Genomic DNA, 19,765 nt, shown 5'->3' with positions numbered 1-19,765 from the left:
CCCTGTGGGACAGGCATGGTGTGTATGGAAGGAGTTTGATGAATGCAGAGGGTGAATCTGGAGAGGAGCACGGGGGAAATGAGCTCAGCACATGGAAAGGGCAGCAGAAAGGGCAGATTTTATTGTAGGCAAGCCCTGAGGAGTCTGCAGCACCCTGGGGATGGACGTGGCACCTGTGGGTGACACCTGAGCCAGGGACAGCAGCAGGGGAGGCTGGAGCAGTGCCCGGAGTGACTGAGCTGGTTCCTTGCTGTGGGATGTGCTGGGATGTCACAGCACATCCCAGGTCACAGCAAAAAATGTTGAGGCAAAACCTGGCTGGGTCTGTGCTGGCTTTATTTTGCACCAGCTCGAGTCAGCCACTGGATTCTTGGGAGGCTTTGCTGAGGGACGTGCAGGAGAATTCACCTGGAAAATGCCAGATCCCACCTAAGAGGCATTTTCTTCCTGCTGTCAAATAAACCTGGAAGGGGCTGGAAGATGGCAAATCCACCCAAAGTCCTGAAGAATGGGTGGGGTTTTTATCCCAGTAATAAAAGATTCTAATTCAGTGGTGACCAAAAGATTGTGATTCAGTGGTGACCAAAAGATGGGGATTTAGTGGTGACCAAAAGATTCTGATTCAGTGGTGACCAAAATATTTGGATTCAGTGATGACCAAAAGATTGGGATTTAGTGGTGGCCAAAAGATTTGGATTCAGTACCGACCAAAACATTTGGATTCAGTGATCACCAAAATATTTGGATTCAGAACTGACCAAAATGTTTGGATTCAGTGATGACCAAAAGATTGGGATTTAGTGATGACCAAAATATTTGGATTCAGTACTGACCAAAATGTTTGGATTCAGTGATGACCAAAAGATTGGGATTTAGTGATGACCAAAATATTTGGATTCAGTACTGATCAAAATGTTTGGATTCAGTGATGACCAAAAGATTGGGATTTAGTGATGACCAAAATATTTGGATTCAGTACTGACCAAAACATTTGGATTCAGTACTGACCAAAACATTTGGATTCAGTGATGACTGATTTAGTAGTGACCAAAAAGTTCTGATTTGATTTAGTGATGACCAAAGGCTTCCCTGCTGCTCCTGCGAGGGAGGGAATTAAAGACCGAATGGGAGGGAACTAATGGAAGATGCAGGGTGGTGTTTCCCCCTCCTAGTTTTTGATGCACATGAAACGCTGATAATTATACGATGACAGAAGTTCTGTCAGTGGGCTCTGGCAGCCTGGAAGTCACTTTTCCTCCCCTTCAGATAAATCCCTGAACAGAACCCTCCTGAGGCAGCCTCAGAGCAGGAATTTGGAATGTCCCAGCCGAGGGGGACGAGGGCAGGGACGGCGGCGGCGGTGGCACTGACGCCGCTTTCCCTTTGCAGTTTCCTGCTTTTTCAACTTCACCAGCCCGTCGGGGATCGTGCTGTCCCCGAACTACCCCGAGGAGTACGGGAGCAGCCTGCACTGCGTGTGGCTCATCATCGCCAACCCCGAGAGCAGGATCCACCTGGCCTTCAACGACTTCGACGTGGAGCCCCAGTTCGACTTCCTGGCCGTCAAGGACGGGGGCACGGCCGAGTCGCCCGTGCTGGGCACCTTCTCAGGGAGCCACATCCCCTCCTCGCTGACCAGCAGTGGCCATGTGGCCAGGCTGGAGTTCCAGACTGACCACTCCATGGAGAAGAGAGGCTTCAACATCACCTTCACCAGTGAGTGCAGTGCCTTTTTGGGGTTACCTAAAAAACAGAGGCTGGACAAAATTAAGGGAGTAAAATGCAGTTTTAAGGGCCTTCCGTGACATTTAGGGGGGCTACACCCAAAATGTATGATGGGTTTTCACACTTTTATAAGTTTGGGCTATTTGAATATTGGGGGTTCATCTTCTAATTAGTCATTTACCCCAAGTTTGCTGCCCCCAACTCACTTTTGTTTCCATCTCTGGGGGCCTGAGGCAGTGAGGTGTCCTTGATTGCCAGGCCTGGAGAGGAATTGTTGTGTCTGCCCCAAATGGGAAAGCAGCAGCTCACACTGCATGTGGAGTTTGGAGTTCTGCACTAAAGAACTGCAGAACTACAAATATATAAAGTATAAAAGCTCAAATCCTAAGGCATCCATCTCCCCACCCTTTCTTCAACTCACCTTCGTGTTGGAGACTGCAGAGATGGATCTTGCTAAAGCTGTTGGAATTACAAAGTAAAGCTGAAAATTGGGGATTAATTCAGATGTGCAGCTGGGTGATGGAGGATTGGTTTAGAACTGGTGGCACAGATTTTTTCTGGCTGTGAAGTTGAAAGATTCCTCTCAGGGGCTCTTTTCTGCTCAGGGAGCTGAGGTGATGCCCTGGGGGCAGCTCAGGAAGAACTGTTGGGTCTGGGATGGTCTCTGTGTCCCTTAGTCAGTGCCACCCTTGATTGCTGACAGCCAGAGATGCAAAACTTAGGAGAAAAAGGCAAATGTAGCCCTGGTTTGTGCTAGAAAGCCTTGAAATTTCCAGAGAGAGATTTGGCTCCCTGTAAAGTCCACTCCTCAAATCCACACAGTAAATTTATCTTTGTATTGTCCTGTAATTTTCCAAAGAGCCTTTTTAAACGTCTTCAGCAGAACTGAGTTTTGTTAGGCTGGCCTTTGGTGGCACGGGTAAATTAATGGCCTTTCCAGCCCTGATTGCAGAGCCTTTATTTAAAGAGAAGTAAAAAAATAAATAAAATCAGGGGCCTTAAGGAAGCCTTTGCCAAACTCCAGCAGGCTGGGGGCTCCTCAGAGGAGGGGGTTTGGGTCAGGGGGTGCCAGGAGTGAGGGTGACACCTCAGGAACGCTGCTGCTGCCTCTCCCTTTCCCCTGTGGGGAGCTGTCCCTTGCACGGGGACGTTTTTTCAGGAGGGTTTTCATGTTTCTCAGTGCTGGGGTTGACTCGGGGATGAGTTCATTTGTTCTGACTGCTTCGAGTTCTGCACTGAGCCTTCCCCAGACAGCTCCTGGCGTTTCCCTTCAGTCTGGGGAAGGGAGAGGGGGCCAGGGACAGGTACCAGGCACATCCAGCCCCTTTTCCCCTCCAGCCCTGTGGAGATCAGGGGATGGTGAGGGCAGAGATGCTCTGGGAGCAATCCAGAGCTCAGCTGGCTTTGCTCAGGTGCATTAAAGACACTGAAACCTCAGGTGTGGGATTAACCTGGAGCCTTTAATCCTTGCTAGGCTGCTCCTCTCCCAGCATGAGGAGATGTACGACATAATTATGCACTTAACAAGGAATTAAGGCCTAATTGCCAAATGTTTGGCTGGTGTAGCTTTAACTGCTGGAGAAGGTCTTAAAACCGAGCCAGGTGTCCCTGCAATCCCGCAAGGACTTGGTGGCACCTGGGAAGGTGATTCCTGTGTGTGCTTTGTTCTCTCCCAGCAGGGCTGTGAATGGAGCTGAAGGGGAGTCGGTTTAGGTGAGATTTTGGGAAGGAGTTGTTCTCTGTGAGGGGCTGGGATGGAATTCCCAGAGAAGCTGGATCCCCAAAAGTGTCCAAGGCCATGTTGGATATGGCTTGGAGCAGCCTGGGATAGTGGAAGGTGTCCCTGCCCATGGCAGGGGTGGCACTGGATGAGCTTTAATGTCCCAGCCCAGGCCAGCGTGGGGCTCTTTGATGTGACAGTCACAGAATGTGCTGAGGTGACTTTTTAACCTTGATGCCTTAAATCTTTCCATTTTTTCCCATCAGCGGTTCTCTTCTGTCCCCTCTGGGCAGAAATTTTCAGGGTTTTTTTTTAAATCTCACCCTCTTTGGAGTATTTTTCTATGTGGAAGGTGACTCAGTTTTCCAGGACCTTTCCTGCTGCTGTTCCTGCTGTATCCCATCCTCCGATGGACACCAACACCTTTAACCTCCCCCTTCCTCTCCTGCTGCACCTGAGGCAGAAACCAGGAAGGGGAAAATTCAACTTTCCTCAATTTGAGGCTGCAACATCCTCATTTTGGGGATGGGGGAAAGATGCATGAGACTCTTAATCTCAGGATCATGGGCTTAAGCCCTACATTGAGCGCCAGCTGTAAAATTGGAACCCTTGAATGCAGGGATGATTTTACAGAGGACAAAAGTAAAATATGAATGGCATTCTTCCCCTCTGGACAGAAATTTTCAGGTTTTTTTTTTTATTCTCTCTCTATTTGGAGTATTTTTCTATGTGGAAGGTGGCTGAAAAGGTGACTCAATTTTCCAGGGCCTTTCCTGCTGCTGTTCCTGCCAACACCTTTAACCTCCCCCTTCCTCTCCTGCTGCACCTGAGGCAGACACCAGGAAGGGGAAAATTTCAATTTTCCTCAATTTGAGGCTGCAACATCCTCGTTTTGGGGATGGGGGAAAGATGCATGAGACTCTTAATCTCAGGATCATGGGTCGAGTGTTGGAGCCCCACATTGGGCGCCAGCTGTAAAATCCGAACCCCTGAACATGGGGACGGTCTTACAGAGGACCAAAGTAAGAAATGGCATTCTTCCCCTCTGGACAGAAATTTTCATTTTTTTTTTTTTTTTTAATCTCTCTCTATTTGGAGTATTTTTCTATGTGGGGCTAGGTTTGGGGGAGGGGAAAAAAGATGCTGAGACTCTGAATCTCAGGATCCTGGTTCGAGCCTCACGTTGGGCGCCAGCTGTAAAATCAGAACCCCTGAACGTGGGGACAATCTTACACAGGACCCAGGTAAAAGATGAATGGCATTCTTCCCCTCAGGACTAAATCCTGTTTATTCAGGAGCCATCTCGGATCCAGGCAATGCCTCAGGGGGTAACAGAGGCTGAGGGGGCTGGTGGTGTCCAGAAGAGAAAAAAGAGCCTGAAGGTTTCATCCAGGGGGTTTGAGCCCAGGGAAAAGGGGGGCAGAGCGGAGGGACCACATCCATTGGGACACAGGTGAGGAGAGGCAGAGGGGAGGGCAGACTGGGGAGAGACCACCACACCTGAGGCTTAGTGGGGAGAGATACCAAGCACCCAGTGTGAAACAACAACTAAATAAGATTATTTAGTGCAATACAACAAATTCTGACTCTCCTCTCCTCCTCTCCTCCTCTCCTCCTCTCCTCCTCGTCCTGGCAGCGTTCCGGCACAACGAGTGCCCGGACCCCGGCGTGCCGGTGAACGGGAAGCGCTTTGGGGACAGCCTGCAGCTGGGCAGCTCCGTGTCCTTCCTGTGTGACGAGGGCTTCATCCGCACCCACGGCGCCGAGACCGTCACCTGCGTCCTGCAGGAGGGCAACGTGGTGTGGGACAACGCCGTGCTCCGCTGCGAAGGTCAGCCCACCCTCCTGCCCGCTGGGCAGGGACTCCTGGCCTGCTTTGGGCTGGGAGGGGCAGTAAAGATCCCATCTCGCCCCTTCCCATGGGTAGGGATGCTTCTGCTGTCCCAGAGTGCTCCAGCCTGGCCTTGGCACTGCCAGGGATCCAGGGGCAGCCACAGCTGCTCTGGGAATTCCATTGCAGCTCCTCCCCACCCTACAGCCAAGAATCCCTTCACCATATCCCCAAATCTCCTCTTCCAGTTCAGAGCCATTCCCTGTGTCCTGTCCCTCCATCCCTTGTCACAAGTGCCCCTTTAGACACTGGAAGGAGCTCTGAGCTCTCCTTGGAGCTTCTCCTGGTGAATGTTCACAGCTTGGTGGGAGAGAGATTCTCCTCTTCTTCTCTTCTTCTTCTTCCCCTCCTCCTCATCTTCTTCTTCCCCTCCTCCTATTCTTCTTCTCCTCATTTTCTTCTTCTTCTCCTTTTCTTCTTCTCCTTTTCCTCTTCTTCTCCTCCTCTTCTTCTCTTCCTCCTCCTCTTCTTCTCTTCCTCCTCTTCCCCTCCTCCTCTTCTTCTCCTCCTCTTCTTCTTCTCCTCCTCTGCTTCATCTCCTCTTCCTCTTGTCCTCCTTTTCTTCTTCTCCTCCTCCTTTTCTTCTTCTCCTCCTCTTCTTCTCTTCCCCAGGTGAACATTCCCAGGTGAACACAGATTTTTGGGGGGAATTTTGCAGCCTTTTGGGATCCAGAATCAAGGTTCTGCCTGTCAGGGTCTCGCTCTCACATTCCACCATGTCCAGCCAACATTTTCCAGGGTTTTCCACGTCTCTGGAAGTTTCTGTCTGCACAGAGGAGTTTTCTGGGGAGGAGGTTTCAGTTCAAATATTCCTGAGCTCTGTTTATTTGTTTATTTTCCTTTTTTTTTTTTTTTTTTGGTGTGGAATGAACGCTGGGGAGTATTTTTATTGCATTTGTTTGATGATTTGATGATCAGTTCTTGTTACAACAGGTGTTTTTCTAATAACAATAATATTAAAAGGCTCTGGTTTAGTGATGCCTCAAAGCTTCCCTGGAGGGAATGAAACAACAGGGAATGGAAGATCCAGGGCGATGTTTTGCCATCCTGGTTTTTGATCCGTGTAAAATATCTGATATTTATGTAATGACAGAAGTTCTGTCGATGGGCTCTGGCAGCTGAGAGGCAAAAATTCTGCATTTCCATCTCCTGGCCACAACAGCCAGCCCTGCTGTGGGGAGAGCTGGGCTGAATTAAAGGCTTTAATTCAGATTTCAAAGCTTCTTTAAGACTTTCAAGCCTCTCCTCTGGAAAAGAGAAGTGAAGAAGGAGCTCATTAGGACTGAAAATCTTCCTGAGCCCTGTGTTCTCAGGGAAGTGATGCTCTGCTCTGGTATTTGCAGCAATTTGAATAACAAGTGCTGAGCTCTTGAGAAGCAGCCCTGGAATATTGAGAAATAATTTGGGTAATTGGCCCTGCATTGCCTGAGCAGCAGGAATTGCACAATCCTGGCCATTGTCTTTGGGATTGAAGGAAGGAATCAATTGTCTTCAACAGCTTTTATAGAATAAAAAGCTGGACTTTTTGTATTCTTACATAATTTTGCTCCTGACAAAAGGTAGGTTTAATTCAGGGATCCTGTTACTTTCAAAGCACAGACCTTGAAATTTGCGTATTTTTAAGTATGGAAGGGGAAACATTCATTAAATAATACACTTCTAATCAACTTTTCTATTTGATAACCTTCTGCCTTCTCCTCCTGATCACTCTGGCGATTTCTTTGACTCACCCTTCAGTCTGGACATTATAATTACCCTTTTTAAGCAAGGAGAAAAGCCCAGAGATCTAAAGTCCTGCTCAACACTTGAAAAAAAATTAATGGGAATGAAGGAGACAGAGAAAAGGGTGGAAATCCTGACAGGATACGATGCAGCTTTGGGGCAGAGAGGAAGAAATAATTGCTTTGGAGCCAGCTGAGATCAAATGACTTTCATCTGCCACCCTTCAGAGCAGCAGGGGAGCTTTGGGGCTGGCACTGGTGCATTTTTTGGGGTGGCACAGGGGCACGGTGACATTGGGGCTGGCCCTGGGTCGCTCCTTGGAGGACAAAACCTGGGAGTTCCTGGGGCTGTGGGATTTTTGAGCCTCTGGGCCCTCAGAGCCAGTGTCCTTTTCCCACAAAATGCAATCGAGTGCCTGCAGCTCCTGGGGACCAGGGTGTGGAATTAATGCCCTGCTCTGGTGATGTCCCTGGTGGCAGCAAAGCCATGACTCAATTAGCAGGGCTGGGAGAGAATTTTCTGGCACCTGAAATGCCGAGTGACCTTGCAGTTTCCTCTGCTTTTATATCCAATCATTATTTTACACCCCGGCCCCTCTGAGCAGGGCCCAAGGTCAGCCCTGCTGGCTCCCAGGGGGACAGCGTCTGCATTCGGAGCTGAAAAGGCAATTTCTGAGCTGTTAATGTTGGTTTTTCGTTTGGCCCTGGTGGTTTTTAACTCGTGGGGGGACAGAAATGCGGGGAGGGGGTTTCAAGGGTGGGGACATCTCACGGCGCTGCAGCTCTGTGACGTTTTTCACCCCAGTTTTAAGGATGTGGCACTCAGGCATGTGGTTTAGTGGTGGCATTGGCACTGCTGGGCTGGATGAGCCTGAAGGTCTTTCCCAGCCTGGATAATCGAGTGATTTGTGTCCTTTTTGTGTCCCCAGCACCCTGTGGGGGCCACCTGACATCACCCAGTGGAACCATCCTGTCCCCAGGCTGGCCTGGCTTCTACAAGGACTCGCTGAGCTGTGCCTGGGTCATCGAGGCCCAGCCAGGCTACCCCATCAAGATCACCTTTGACAGGTGCTCACCACCACGGGCAGCCCCCAAATTCCCTGGCTTTGGGTGGTTTTGGTGATTCCAGGGTGCAGCCAAGACAGGGGACTGAGCTGCTCCACGTCGTGCCCGGCTCTGAGGTTCTCCCCTCTACCCTTTTTTTATTTATGAGCTCCTGGCAGGGAATTAAAATCACCCAGCCCCGAGGGGAATGGTTCTGTCTGAACCACTCCTGCCCATCTTAGACACGTTTTTGGGGGCTGAGCTGCCACATATTCCTTGGGTGGGGGGAGCAGCAGGGAATGCTGAGGTTTTTTGGCTTTCCCTGCATTCCTGGCCCTGGGGCTGGCTGTGTGGGAGGGCTTGTTCAGGGATGCAGATGGATACAGATCCAGATATCCTGAAAATCAGCTGCTCTTTGGATTCCTGGCAGTGCCAGGCATGCCCCAGAGAGCAGAGAGGAGCTGCCACTGCCACCACTGCTGTGACATTTGGGGCTCCATGGCTCTTTCAGCTCTGTTTCATTCGCTGTCTCAACACCTGGGCAACATTTTAGGTGGGGGCCAGCAGGTGAGGAGGTGAAGGATCACCAAAAAATCCCCAAACACGAGTGAGGTGCCATGAGTGAGACACTCAGGCAGAAGAAAGGACCCACCCCTGCCCCCGTGGTGGCTCCAGGAGGGAATGAGGAGAAGGGAGCAGTGCTGGGGTTTCATTTCCCTCCTGTCCCTCCCAGGTTCAAGACAGAGGTGAATTATGACACCCTGGAGGTGCGGGACGGCCGCTCCTACTCCTCTCCCCTGATTGGGGTCTACGATGGCACCCAGGTGCCCCAGTTCCTGATCAGCACCAGCAACCACCTCTACCTCCTGTTCACCACGGACAAGAGCCACTCCGACATCGGCTTCCAGATCCGATACGAGAGTAAGGGCACCTTGCTCCTGGAATTCCCTGGAATTCCCAATCTCCAGCAGCACCACAGCCTCGCTCAGGGCACCCTGGGTCTCTTTTTCCCCATGCCAGGCAGCTCACACTGCTCAAGGACTGGGCATGGGAAGCTGCTGCCAGTGGAGGAGCAGTTTTTGCTTTTCCTGGCATCCCGGACTGGTTTGGGTTGGAAGGAAACTTAAAACCCAAAGGCAGGGACAGCTCCCACTGTCCCAGGTTGCTCCGAGCTGATCTTCTCTGGGAATGCCATCCCAGCCCCTCCCCACCCTCACAGAGAAGAATTCCTTCCTATATCCCACCCAAATCTCCTTTTCCAGCCTGGAGCCATCCCCCCTCTGGTGGTTTGTAGAAGCTTTTTATTTTTATTTTGGCATCTGCAGAATATTCTTGATTTTAGGAGGCAGAGCTGAGCTCACAGAATCAGAATATCCAGAGTTGGATCCCACAGGGATCGTGGAGTCCAACTGCTGGCCCTGCACAGGACAGGCCCAAGAATCCCAGAGCAGTTCCTCTCTCCATTTCTTCATCTCACTTTGGGGATTTTCCTCTCTCCATTTCCTCCCCTCCCTTGAAGGAATTCCATCTCTCCATCCCCTCATTTCAGAGATTTTCCTCTCTCCATTTCCTTCTCTCAATCTGAGGATTTCCCTCTCTTTATTCTCTCACTTTTGGGATTTTCCTCTCTCCATTTCCTCCCCTCCCTTGAAGGAATTCCCTCTCTGAATCCCCTCATTTCAGGAATTTTCCTCTCTCCATTTCCTCCTCTCACTTTGAGGATTTCCCTCACCTTATCCTCTCACTTTTGGATTTTCCTCTTTCCATTTCTTCTTCTCACTTGTAGGATTTCCCTCTCTCCATCCCCTCGCTTTGGGAATAACCAGCAAGATTTGGGATGATCCCATGGGGAATTCCTTGTCTCCCTTTCACCCTCTGACTCTGGGGATAACCGGGAAGATTCGGGAGGATCCCATGGGGAATTCTCTGTCTCCCTTTCACCCTCTGACTTTAGGGATTACCAGGAAGATCTGGGATGATCCCATGGGGAATTCCCTGTCTCCTGGTCACCCTCTGACTTTGGGGATTACCAGGAAGATTTGGGAGAATCCCACGGGGAATTGCCTGTCTCCCTTTCACTCTGGGGATCACCAGGAAGATTTGGGATGATCCCATGGGGAATTCTCTCTTTCCCTTTCACCCTCTGACTCTGGGGATAACCGGGAAGATTTGGGAGGATCCCATGGGGAATTCCTTGTCTCCCTTTCACCCTCTGATGCTGGGGATCACCAGGAAGCTTCAGGATGATCCCATGGGGAATTCCTTGTCTCCCTTTCACCCTCTGACCCTGGGGATAACCGGGAAGATTTGGGATCTTCCTTTCTCCCTCTGACTTTGGGGATCACCAGGAAGATTTGGGATGATCCCATGGGGAATTCTCTCTTTCCCTTTCACCCTCTGACCCTGGGGATCACCAGGAAGTTTTGGGATGATCCCATGGGGAATTCCCTGTCTCCCTTTCACCCTCTGACCCTGGGGATCACCAGGAAGTTTCGGGATGATCCCATGGGGAATTCTGTCTTTCCCTTTCACCCTCTGACCCTGGGGATCACCAGGAAGTTTCGGGATGATCCCATGGGGAATTCCCTGTCTCCCTTTCACCCTCTGACCCTGGGGATCACCAGGAAGGTTCGGGAGGATCCCTTGGGCGGGCTGAGCTGCCCCTGAGCCCCTCCCTGGCCCAGCTGAGGGCTGTGGCCCTGCTCTGTGTGCCCCAGCTGTGAAGCTGCAGTCTGACCACTGCCTGGACCCGGGCATCCCGGTGAACGGGCAGCGCCACGGCAACGATTTCTACGTGGGAGCCCTGGTGAGGTTCAGCTGCGACCCTGGCTACACCCTGAGCGACGGCGAGGCCCTGGAGTGCGAGCCCAACTTCCAGTGGAGCCGGCCCCTGCCCAGCTGCGAGGGTGAGGAGAGCTCTGCTTCAGCCCCTGCAGGGTGTTCCCGGTGTCAGGAGGCAGAGCTGGGCTCTCACAGGGTCGGAATATCCAGATCGTGGTTCCAGCTGCCGGCCCTGCCCAGGAAATCCTTCCCGTGCAGACCCACTGCCAAAGCAGCAGCTGGAAAGCTCCCAGTGGCACTTAATCCATGGGGTTTTTTTGGATTTTCATGGGTTTATCCATGTAGTTTGTTGGATTTTGACCAACAAAACCCAATTTGGGTGGATTGGATTTGGGTCGATCAGTCTCTTTCGTTGGATTTTCCTGGGCTGGGTTTTGGTTTTACTTTTTCCTCCCAATTTGTGAATTATTCTGAATTATTGAACTCTTTCTCTCCTCTTTTTTTTTTTTTTGGTGTTTTTAGCTCTCTGTGGGGGCTACATCCGTGGCTCCAGTGGCACCATCCTCTCCCCAGGCTTCCCTGATTTTTATCCCAACAACTTGAACTGCACGTGGACAATAGAAACATCCCATGGGAAAGGTGAGGAGAGGACGAGGAAACTTCTCCCTGTGGGATCCAAGAGTTCCTCTCAGGAATGATGATTCCATTGTCCCTGGACAAGATCCAGAGGGTTTTGATGTCACCTCTTCATCCTTTTAAAGGGAAAATCCTTCTCAAACAGAGCCTGTGCTGTGTGTTAGCTCCTGTTCCACACCTTTGTGGCCCCATCCTGAAAGTCAGGATGTGGATCCAGATATCCTGAAAGCATTCCCTGTCACTGAGAGGGATCTGCCCCTCCTGAGGGATTCGTGGAGGTGTTCAGCTCCTCCCACCCAAGGTTTTTGGGAGCATCTCCCACATGGCCAGCTGGCATTGCCCCAGCTGCTCCAACAATTCTTTTCCTGTGACACTTTATGGACTCCCAGGCTGTGCAAGTGGAGTTTAAAAGCAGCTTCATTTTAAAAGTGTTTAAATGCCTAAAGAGAGACCATTATTTTTAATCTCACTGCTTCAAAGTGATTTCTTTCCACCTCTAATTTGTTTTGCTGTTTCTTTTGCAGAGAATGGGGGGAGGGAGGAAAAACAAAAAGCACAGCCTTGTGTTCGCAGAGATGTTCTGTGCCACACTAAATTGCAGACCAGAGCAAAGGTTTAATTGGTCACAAATCCTTTAAAATGAGTTCATAATTAGCTCTTTTTGCTATAATTCCACAACCCTTCATTGCTGGAGGAGCCTCATGTCCTCTGCTCGGAGTTTTTACCTTAAAAAACTTGGAATTTGGGCATGTTCTCCAGGATAACTGAATTATTCTTGTGCTGATTCCAGAGGGGTGATGTTATTTCTGTTCCTTAGGCTGGGCTTGCTGAAGCTGAGGGTATAAATTTGCTGTCGGGGGAGAATAAAGTCATTTTGCATTCCCCACGTCCCAGTTTTCAGGTCAGATCTATTTCTGTTTTGTGCTCCTGGTAGAAATAACAAACAATTCGGAAACTCTTGGAAGTTTCCTGCTTTTGTGGAATTTTGCAGGGGGGAAAGAGTGAGACTAAAAATGTTCTTCACAGAATGGATATAAAGAAGGAATTGTCGAGGTCAGTCCTAAGCTTTGGGCCATAAAAATCCTTCTGAGACACTGAAGGGCAGTGAGGTGCTGCAGAGGGATGAAGGTTGGGATGATCCCACAATTCCTTCATTCCCAATCCCATGGGAAAAGCTCCTTATTGGTTTCCAGCCTCTCTGACCTTCACTTCTTGGAAGGGAGGAGCCCCATGTGAGCACCAAACCTCCAGGAAGAACTTGGGGAGAGAGCCAGGGATGAATAAATGGAATATTCAGCTGGAATTGGATGCTGTGGGGTTGGATATTGGATCTCCGGAGCTTTCCCTGATCTCCAGAAATTAACAGGGAATGGGCAGCAAGGAGGAGGATCTTCCTGTGGGCTTTCTTTGCAGGTTTCCTGCTGTTTCTTTGGGATGAAGCATTTTAGGAACGGTGGGATGCAGAGCCAGCCCTTGGGGTGTGAATTATTGGGTCCAATGAAACCACCCGGTCAAGCCAAGCAGGGATCTCTCCCAGAGCCCAGATTCCATCCTTGGATTTGCCTGGAGGGGTCCGTGTCTCTCCAGAGGGGCTCTGAGCAGGATAAATCCCAATCCCACACGAGCAGGGGCTGGGGAGCCTGCCCTGGCTGCTGCAAGAGCTGGGAGATCAGGATGGAAAAATCCATCTAAATGCAAAAAGGCTTTTTATTGCTTGGCATCTCCTTGCCTCGTTAAGTCGCTGTGACAATGCTGTGACAGAGTTCCTGAGCTCAGATCCTGCCTGGCTCTGCTCTCACTGCCTTTTTTTTTTCTTTTTTTTTTTCTTTTTTTTTTTTATTTATTTCCAAGCTGGAATTATTTTCCAGAGAGTGAGTGTTTCTAATGGTGTTTGAATTCCAGCATGAAAAATCACCTCGCTGGAGGCTCCTGCAGGAGCCTGAAGTGCTTCCCATTGTGTGTCTGGAGGTGTGAAGGGGACTTTAAGTAATCCATTACTCCTCTCTGGCTCATTTACAAATGCAGCAAGGTCACAGCTTTCTCCCCAAATGTTTCAAATCGTTCAAATTGAATTTGGGAGAAGGAGGCAAAATAGTTTTGCTGTGTTTGGCTGGGATTTCCATGGCTGTTGGAGCTGTTGTGGGGTTTATTTTGGGCAAGAAAAGGTGAATAAAAGTAGGGTTTTTTCTTGGATCAAGCTGGACTAGGGAAAGGTGTCCCTTCCCATGGGAGTGGGATGCAATAAAATGATTTTTAAGGTCATCCCCACCCAAATAATTCCACGATTCTCCGTTTCAGCCCATCATGGGAAGGTCCTTGCAGCTGCACCACTGACACACTTCTGGAAAAGCCTCCCTGACCTTGAGGCTGGCTTTAAATCCTGTTTTTCCAGGCAGGAATTCCTTCTGGAACACGCTTGTTTCCAAGCCCTCCCAGCTCCAGCCTTGCTGCTCTTGCTCTCTGTTTAAAAGTCACTTTTAGAATAAAAAACTCCCGTGGGCCGCTCCCTCAGCTGCTGCTCTGTCCCTGGAGCAAATTTGTGTCATCCCTGACAAGGGCACAGCAATCCAACATCTCCAGGGCCTGGCCCTGCTCTGGGCCTGCTACCACACCCAAGGTTTTGGGTTTTTATTGATTTCATTGCCACCAGAACCAAACCCACGATTTCAGTGTGATGTTCCCCCTGCCCTTGGTGGGAAGCAGGGCTGGGCACTGGGAATGCTGTGGGATGACTCCACCCGTGCTTTCCCCCCCTTCTGCAGGTGTGTTCTTCACCTTCCACACGTTCCACCTGGAGAATGGCCACGATTACCTGCTGATCACGGAGAACTCCAGCTTTGCCCAGCCCCTGAAGCAGCTGACGGGCTCCCAGCTGCCGGCCCCGCTCAGCGCGGGGCTCTTCGGGAACTTCTCGGCCCAGATCCGCTTCATCTCCGACTTCTCCATGTCCTATGAGGGCTTCAACATCACCTTCTCAGGTGACAGCTGCTGCCCAAAGGCTTCTTTGTGTCCCTTCTTTGTGTCCCTTCTTTGTGCCCCTTTCTTCTTTCCCTTTCTTCTTTCCCTTTCTTCTTTCCCTTTCTTCTTTCCCTTTCTTCTGTCCCTTCTGTCTGTCCCTTCTGCCCCATCTTTCTGTCCCTTCTTTCTTTCCCTTTCTTCTGCCCCTTCTTTCTGCCCCTTCTTTCCTTTCTTTCTGTCCATTCCTTCTTTCCTTCTTTGCTTTCCCCCTTTCTTTGCGATCTCCCTTCCCTTCCCTTCCCTTCCCTTCCCTTCCCTTCCCTTCCCTTCCCTTCCCTTCCCTTCCTTTCCCTTCCCTTCCCTTCCCTTCCCTTCCCTTCCCTTCCCTTCCCTTCCCTTCCCTTCCCTTCCCTTCCCTTCCCTTCCCTTCCCTTCCCTTCCCTTCCCTTCCCTTCCCTTCCCTTCCCTTCCCTTCCCTTCCCTTCCCTTCCCAGAAATTTTTCCCAGCATGTCCCAATAAATTTTCCCAGTGCATCCCAAGAATTTTTTCCCCATGTGTCCCAAGAAATATCCCCCTTGCAGCCCCCCAAATAGCCAGGGGGAACAATTCTCTGGCCTGGGCTGGATAACGGGAATGGACCCGCTGGAATGGAACCCCTCTCCAGCGCTGCTGTCTCCCTGCTCACCCTCACCTTCCCCGCTCCATTTCTGGACAGCTGCAGCTCAGGATTTTTGGGGAATGCTGTCCCTCTGCCCAAAGCCCTTCTCTTCTTTTAGAGGAGAATCCCTGCAGCAGGCCCAGCATTTCCAGCAGGGAAATAGGGACAGATGGGATCCTTTGGAAGCAGCACGGAGCAATCTGGACTGCTCAGGACAGGGCTGGTCCCTCCCTTTTCCATCTGCTCCCTCTTTTTGCCTCTGGCTCCTTGCTCCACTTGGATGCTCCTCCAGTGGCCATCCCGAGCCTGTCCTGGATGTGTCTCTGCCGTGGAGCCAGCCTGGGAATGTTCCCCTGGAGAGGAGAAGCTCCAGGGAGAGCCCAGAGCCCTTCCAGGGCCTGAAGGGGCTCCAGGAGAGCTGGAGAGGGACTGGGGACAAGGGATGGAGGGACAGGACACAAGGAACGGCTTCAAACTGGGAAAGAGGAGATTGGGGAGGAATTCCTCCCTGTGAGGGTGGGGAGGGGCTGGAATGGGTTTCCCAGAGAAGCTGTGGCTGCTCCATCCCTGGAAGTGCCCAAGGTGTGGTTGGACAGGGCTTGGGACAGTGGAAGGTGTCCCTGCCATGGCAGGGGTGACACTGCATGATCCTTAATGTCCCTTCCCACCCCAGCCATTCCATGATTTTAACACAGCTGGCATATCCCAGGCTGGGTTTCCACGATCCCACTGGCACTTCCAGGGAGCTGGAAAATGCATTTTCCCTGCCTGGGCTGGCTCAGTTGCTCTGGTACCAGATGGGAGCCCCCTCCTGCTGCACCCAGCAGGGCTCTGAGGGATCCAGATTTTCCTGACTCCAGGAGTCAGGAGGAGGCAGAGGGGAAACAATTCCTGCCCAGAGAAGTTCCAGCAATCCCATGCTGAGCTGTGCTTGCTCAGCCATCACGGGGATGGTGGCTTTGAGTGGGTGTGGTGATCCAAAATGCAGATTCTTCAAAGGAAATCCTGATTTTTTTTTCAGCAGTTGTGGGTCAGAAGGAGCGTGGGGATTTGGAGAGGTATTGTAAATGCAGGCGAACCCAATGGGAAGAAATGAGCATGTCTGAATCAATTCAGAAGGCTGAATTATTTCTTTATTATAACTATGCTAAAATACATCAATATGCTATATAAAAGGAGGATACTAAAACTGCACACTACTTTCTCTCTAACACAACTCGTGACCCTCTCTGAGAGTCCCAGGTGGGTTGGATTGGCCACCAGCTCAAACAATCCTCACCAGAATCCAATCAAGCACTCACCCCAGGTAAACAATTCTCCAAACACATTCCACATAGGAAAAACAAGGAGCAGAAATAGAAATTGTTTTCTCTTTCATTTCTCTCTGTGCACCTCTATGAAAAACCCTGAGAGGGAGAGAAACGTGCTTGCCACAGAGAGGGACCACAAAAAGGGACATGTGGCACTGCAGAGCAGCTCATGGCACTGGGGCAGCCTCTGGTTGAAGGGCAGGAGGTGTTTGTCCTCTGGGCTGGAGTCCTCCAAATGACTCCCAAGTGCTGCCATTCCAGGGAATGTCAATCTTTGCTGCCTGAGTGCCCCAGAAGCCATTCCCTACCACAGTCAGTGAAGGACAGGAGCTTTATTGCTGTTCTTGCCTCCGTCCCTGTGTCCTTCCCAGTCCTGAGCTGCCAGTTCAGCACCCAGGGAAGGAGAGAAATTCCCATTTTTCCTGTGGAGCTTGGTCTGGCACCCTCCCTGACGGGCAGAGCTGTTGCCATAGATGCAGCTGAAACCTGGCTCCCAGTGCCTTTGTTCCTGGCCTCTGAAGTCAGGGATTTGCATGTGGAAACCAGTCAGAAAATTTCCAATTAACTCCCATTTTGATGAGGGGAAAATGGCTTTTTGCCTTTCAAAAGCTCGCCTCTAATTATAACTCTCATTTTCAGTGTATTTCAATGTTCCTTTCCTATCTTGAAAAGCAAAAACAGGAGTCAGTTCTATTTTTAGCTTCCTTTACATATATATATGTTAACGTACAGGCTTTGGACTTGGGGCTTTTGCCAAAAACACCCTCAAAAGCGTTTTCCTTCAAGCTGGTTTGGGGTCAGAGATGTGAGTTTGGCTGTTGGCCAAAATCCTACGTGACCTTTCTTGGAGCAGCAGCTTCAAGTGTCCTCCTGCATTCCCTGAGCAGGATCATCCATTTCCAGGATTAGAAGTGGAGAGGCAGCAGAAATCCCACCCGGATCAACCCATCCTCGCTGGGCTGCAGCAGAGGGACAGTGACAAATCTCCGTCCCCACTGGTGTTACTGACAGGAGCTGGGACCTGTTGCCTTTGGAGGTGGTTGGGATCCAGGTGCTGGGGGGGAGTTTTAGGTTGGAGTGAAATCCAGGTGGATTTTCATGGCTTGGAATCTTCATGGATTCACTGCAGCTGGATCAGAGCTCTTTTGGATCCTTGTATCATTTACTGGGAGGACAGAACCCCTGAAATTTAGGTTGGAATGAAATCCAGGTGGATTTTCATGGCTTGGAATCTTCATGGATTCACTGCAGCTGGATCAGAGCTCCTTTGGATCCTTGTGTCATTTACTGGGAGGACAGAACCCCTGAATTTTAGGTTGGGATGAAATCCAGGTGGATTTTCATGGATTAGAATCCTCATGGATTCACTGCAGCTGGATCAGAGCTCCTTTGGATCCTTGTGTCATTTACTGGGAGGACAGAACCCCTGAGTTTTAGGTTGGGGGTGAAATCCAAGTGGATTTTCACGGATTAAAATCCTCATGGATTCACTGCAGCTGGATCAGAGCTCCTTTGGATCCTTGTGTCATTTACTGGGAGGACAGAACCCCTGAGTTTTAGATGGGGGTTGAAATCCAGGTGGGTTTTCATGATTTAGAATTCACTGCAGCTGGATCAGAGCTCCTTCGGATCCTCGTGTCCTCTCCGTGGAGGACAGAACCCATTTCCCATCCCCTAAAATCCATTTCTCCCCTCCAGAATACGACCTGGAGCCGTGTGACGAGCCAGAAGTGCCAGCCTACAGCATCAGGAAGGGGCTGCAGTTCGGCGTGGGGGACGTGCTGAGCTTCTCCTGCTTCCCGGGGTACCGGCTGGAGGGAGCGGCCCGGATCACCTGCCTGGGCGGGAGACGGCGTGTGTGGAGTTCGCCTCTGCCAAGGTGTGTTGGTAGGTGGTCATGAGCTTTCCTTTTGCTTGGCTGGTCCCGCTGTGCTGCACTGTTGAGGTGGGCAGGGATGGAGGGGTGACATCTGTGGGATGGGTGACATGCCCTGGGATGGAGGGGTGACATCTGTAGGATGGGTGACATCCCCCGGGATGGAGGGGTGACATCCCCTGGGATGGAGGGGTGACATCCCCCGGGATGGAGGGGTGACATCCCCCAGGATGGAGGGGTGACATCCCCCAGGATGGAGGGGTGACATCTGTGGGATGGGTGACATGCCCTGGGATGGAGGGGTGACATCCCCCTGGGATGGAGGGGTGACATCCCCCTGGGGTAGATGGATCTCACCTGGGATGGGTGACATACCTGCAATAGATGGGTTCCATCCCCTTGGGATGGGTGACATCCCCCTGGGATGGAGGGGTGACATCTCTGGGATGGGTGATATCCCCCAGGATGGAGGGATGACAGCCCCCCGGGATGGGTGACATGCCTCTGGGATGGAGGGGTGACATCCCCTGGGATGGAGGGGTGACATCTCTGGGATGGGTGACATGCCCCCGGGATGGAGGGGTGACATCTGTGGGATGGGTGACATCCCCCTGGGATGGAGGGGTGACATCCCTGGGGAAGATGGATCTCACCTGGGATGGGTGACATCCCCTAGGATGGAGGGGTGACATCCCCTGGGATGGATGAGTGACATCCGTGGGTGGGTGACATGCCCAGGATGGATGGGAGCACCCCTAGGATGGGTGACATCTCTGGGGTGGATGGATGACATCCGTTGTGATGGAGGAGTGACACCCCCTGGGATGGACGGGTGACATCTCTGGAATGGATAGGAGCACCTCCGGGATGGAAGGGTGACATCCCCCGGGATGGAGGGGTGACATCCCCCGGGATGGAGGGGTGACATCCCCTGGGATGGAAGGGTGACATCCCCCGGGATGGAGGGGTGACATCCCCCAGGATGGAGGGGTGACATGGAGGAGAGGCAGCTGGAAGGAGCTTCCAGCCTTTCCGTGCTCTCCCCAGGGGGGTGTCACATCCCCACACCCCCGGGTGTCCCCCAGCCCCACCCCAAGTGGGTGCCTGCAGAGCTGCTCCTCCCTTTTGGGCCAGTTCTGCCATCCAGCCCGGGTTTAAGGCGTTCCCTGTGGAATTACAGACAGCTGCAATCTCCATATCCAGGCAAATTCCACATTTTTATGGATGTGCCTGGGAGCCCCCCCGGCTTTGACCTCTCCCCTGCTCTCCACGAGTTTCTTACCCCTTCCACCTTTCCCTTCCTGACCACTGCAGGTCATTTTTAGCCCCTCCAGCCTTATCAATTACTTGCAGTGATAAATCAATAAATCAGAGTAGAGGAGGGGAAGGACTGGTCTGCAGCACGGATCCTGCTGCTGTTCCTGGGGTGCAGAATCCCCCACAG

At 51.3% G+C, this 19,765-nt stretch overlaps 1 protein-coding gene across 4 annotated transcripts in view; it reads left to right on the top strand.

Annotated features, from left to right (window-relative positions):
• The window catches only part of CSMD2 (CUB and Sushi multiple domains 2), a 289,568-nt gene that overhangs the window by 179,379 nt on the left and 90,424 nt on the right, over positions 1-19,765 (top strand). For all 4 annotated transcript variants that reach the window (XM_085559781.1, XM_085559782.1, XM_077788452.2 and 1 more), the window contains 8 exons: positions 1,390-1,716; positions 5,082-5,276; positions 7,987-8,125; positions 8,835-9,022; positions 10,819-11,007; positions 11,405-11,521; positions 14,281-14,496; positions 18,144-18,332. In XM_085559781.1, coding sequence (XP_085415907.1) covers positions 1,390-1,716; positions 5,082-5,276; positions 7,987-8,125; positions 8,835-9,022; positions 10,819-11,007; positions 11,405-11,521; positions 14,281-14,496; positions 18,144-18,332 — 1,560 coding nt within the window. The remainder of the gene's footprint in view (positions 1-1,389; positions 1,717-5,081; positions 5,277-7,986; positions 8,126-8,834; positions 9,023-10,818; positions 11,008-11,404; positions 11,522-14,280; positions 14,497-18,143; positions 18,333-19,765) is intronic.

This window comes from Lonchura striata, chromosome 23 (assembly GCF_050655825.1).
Source record: "Lonchura striata isolate lonStrDom1 chromosome 23, ASM5065582v1, whole genome shotgun sequence".
Taxonomy (NCBI): Eukaryota; Metazoa; Chordata; class Aves; order Passeriformes; family Estrildidae; genus Lonchura; species Lonchura striata.
Note: the sequence above shows the minus strand (reverse complement) of the source record. Positions and strands in the feature narration are given on the sequence as shown.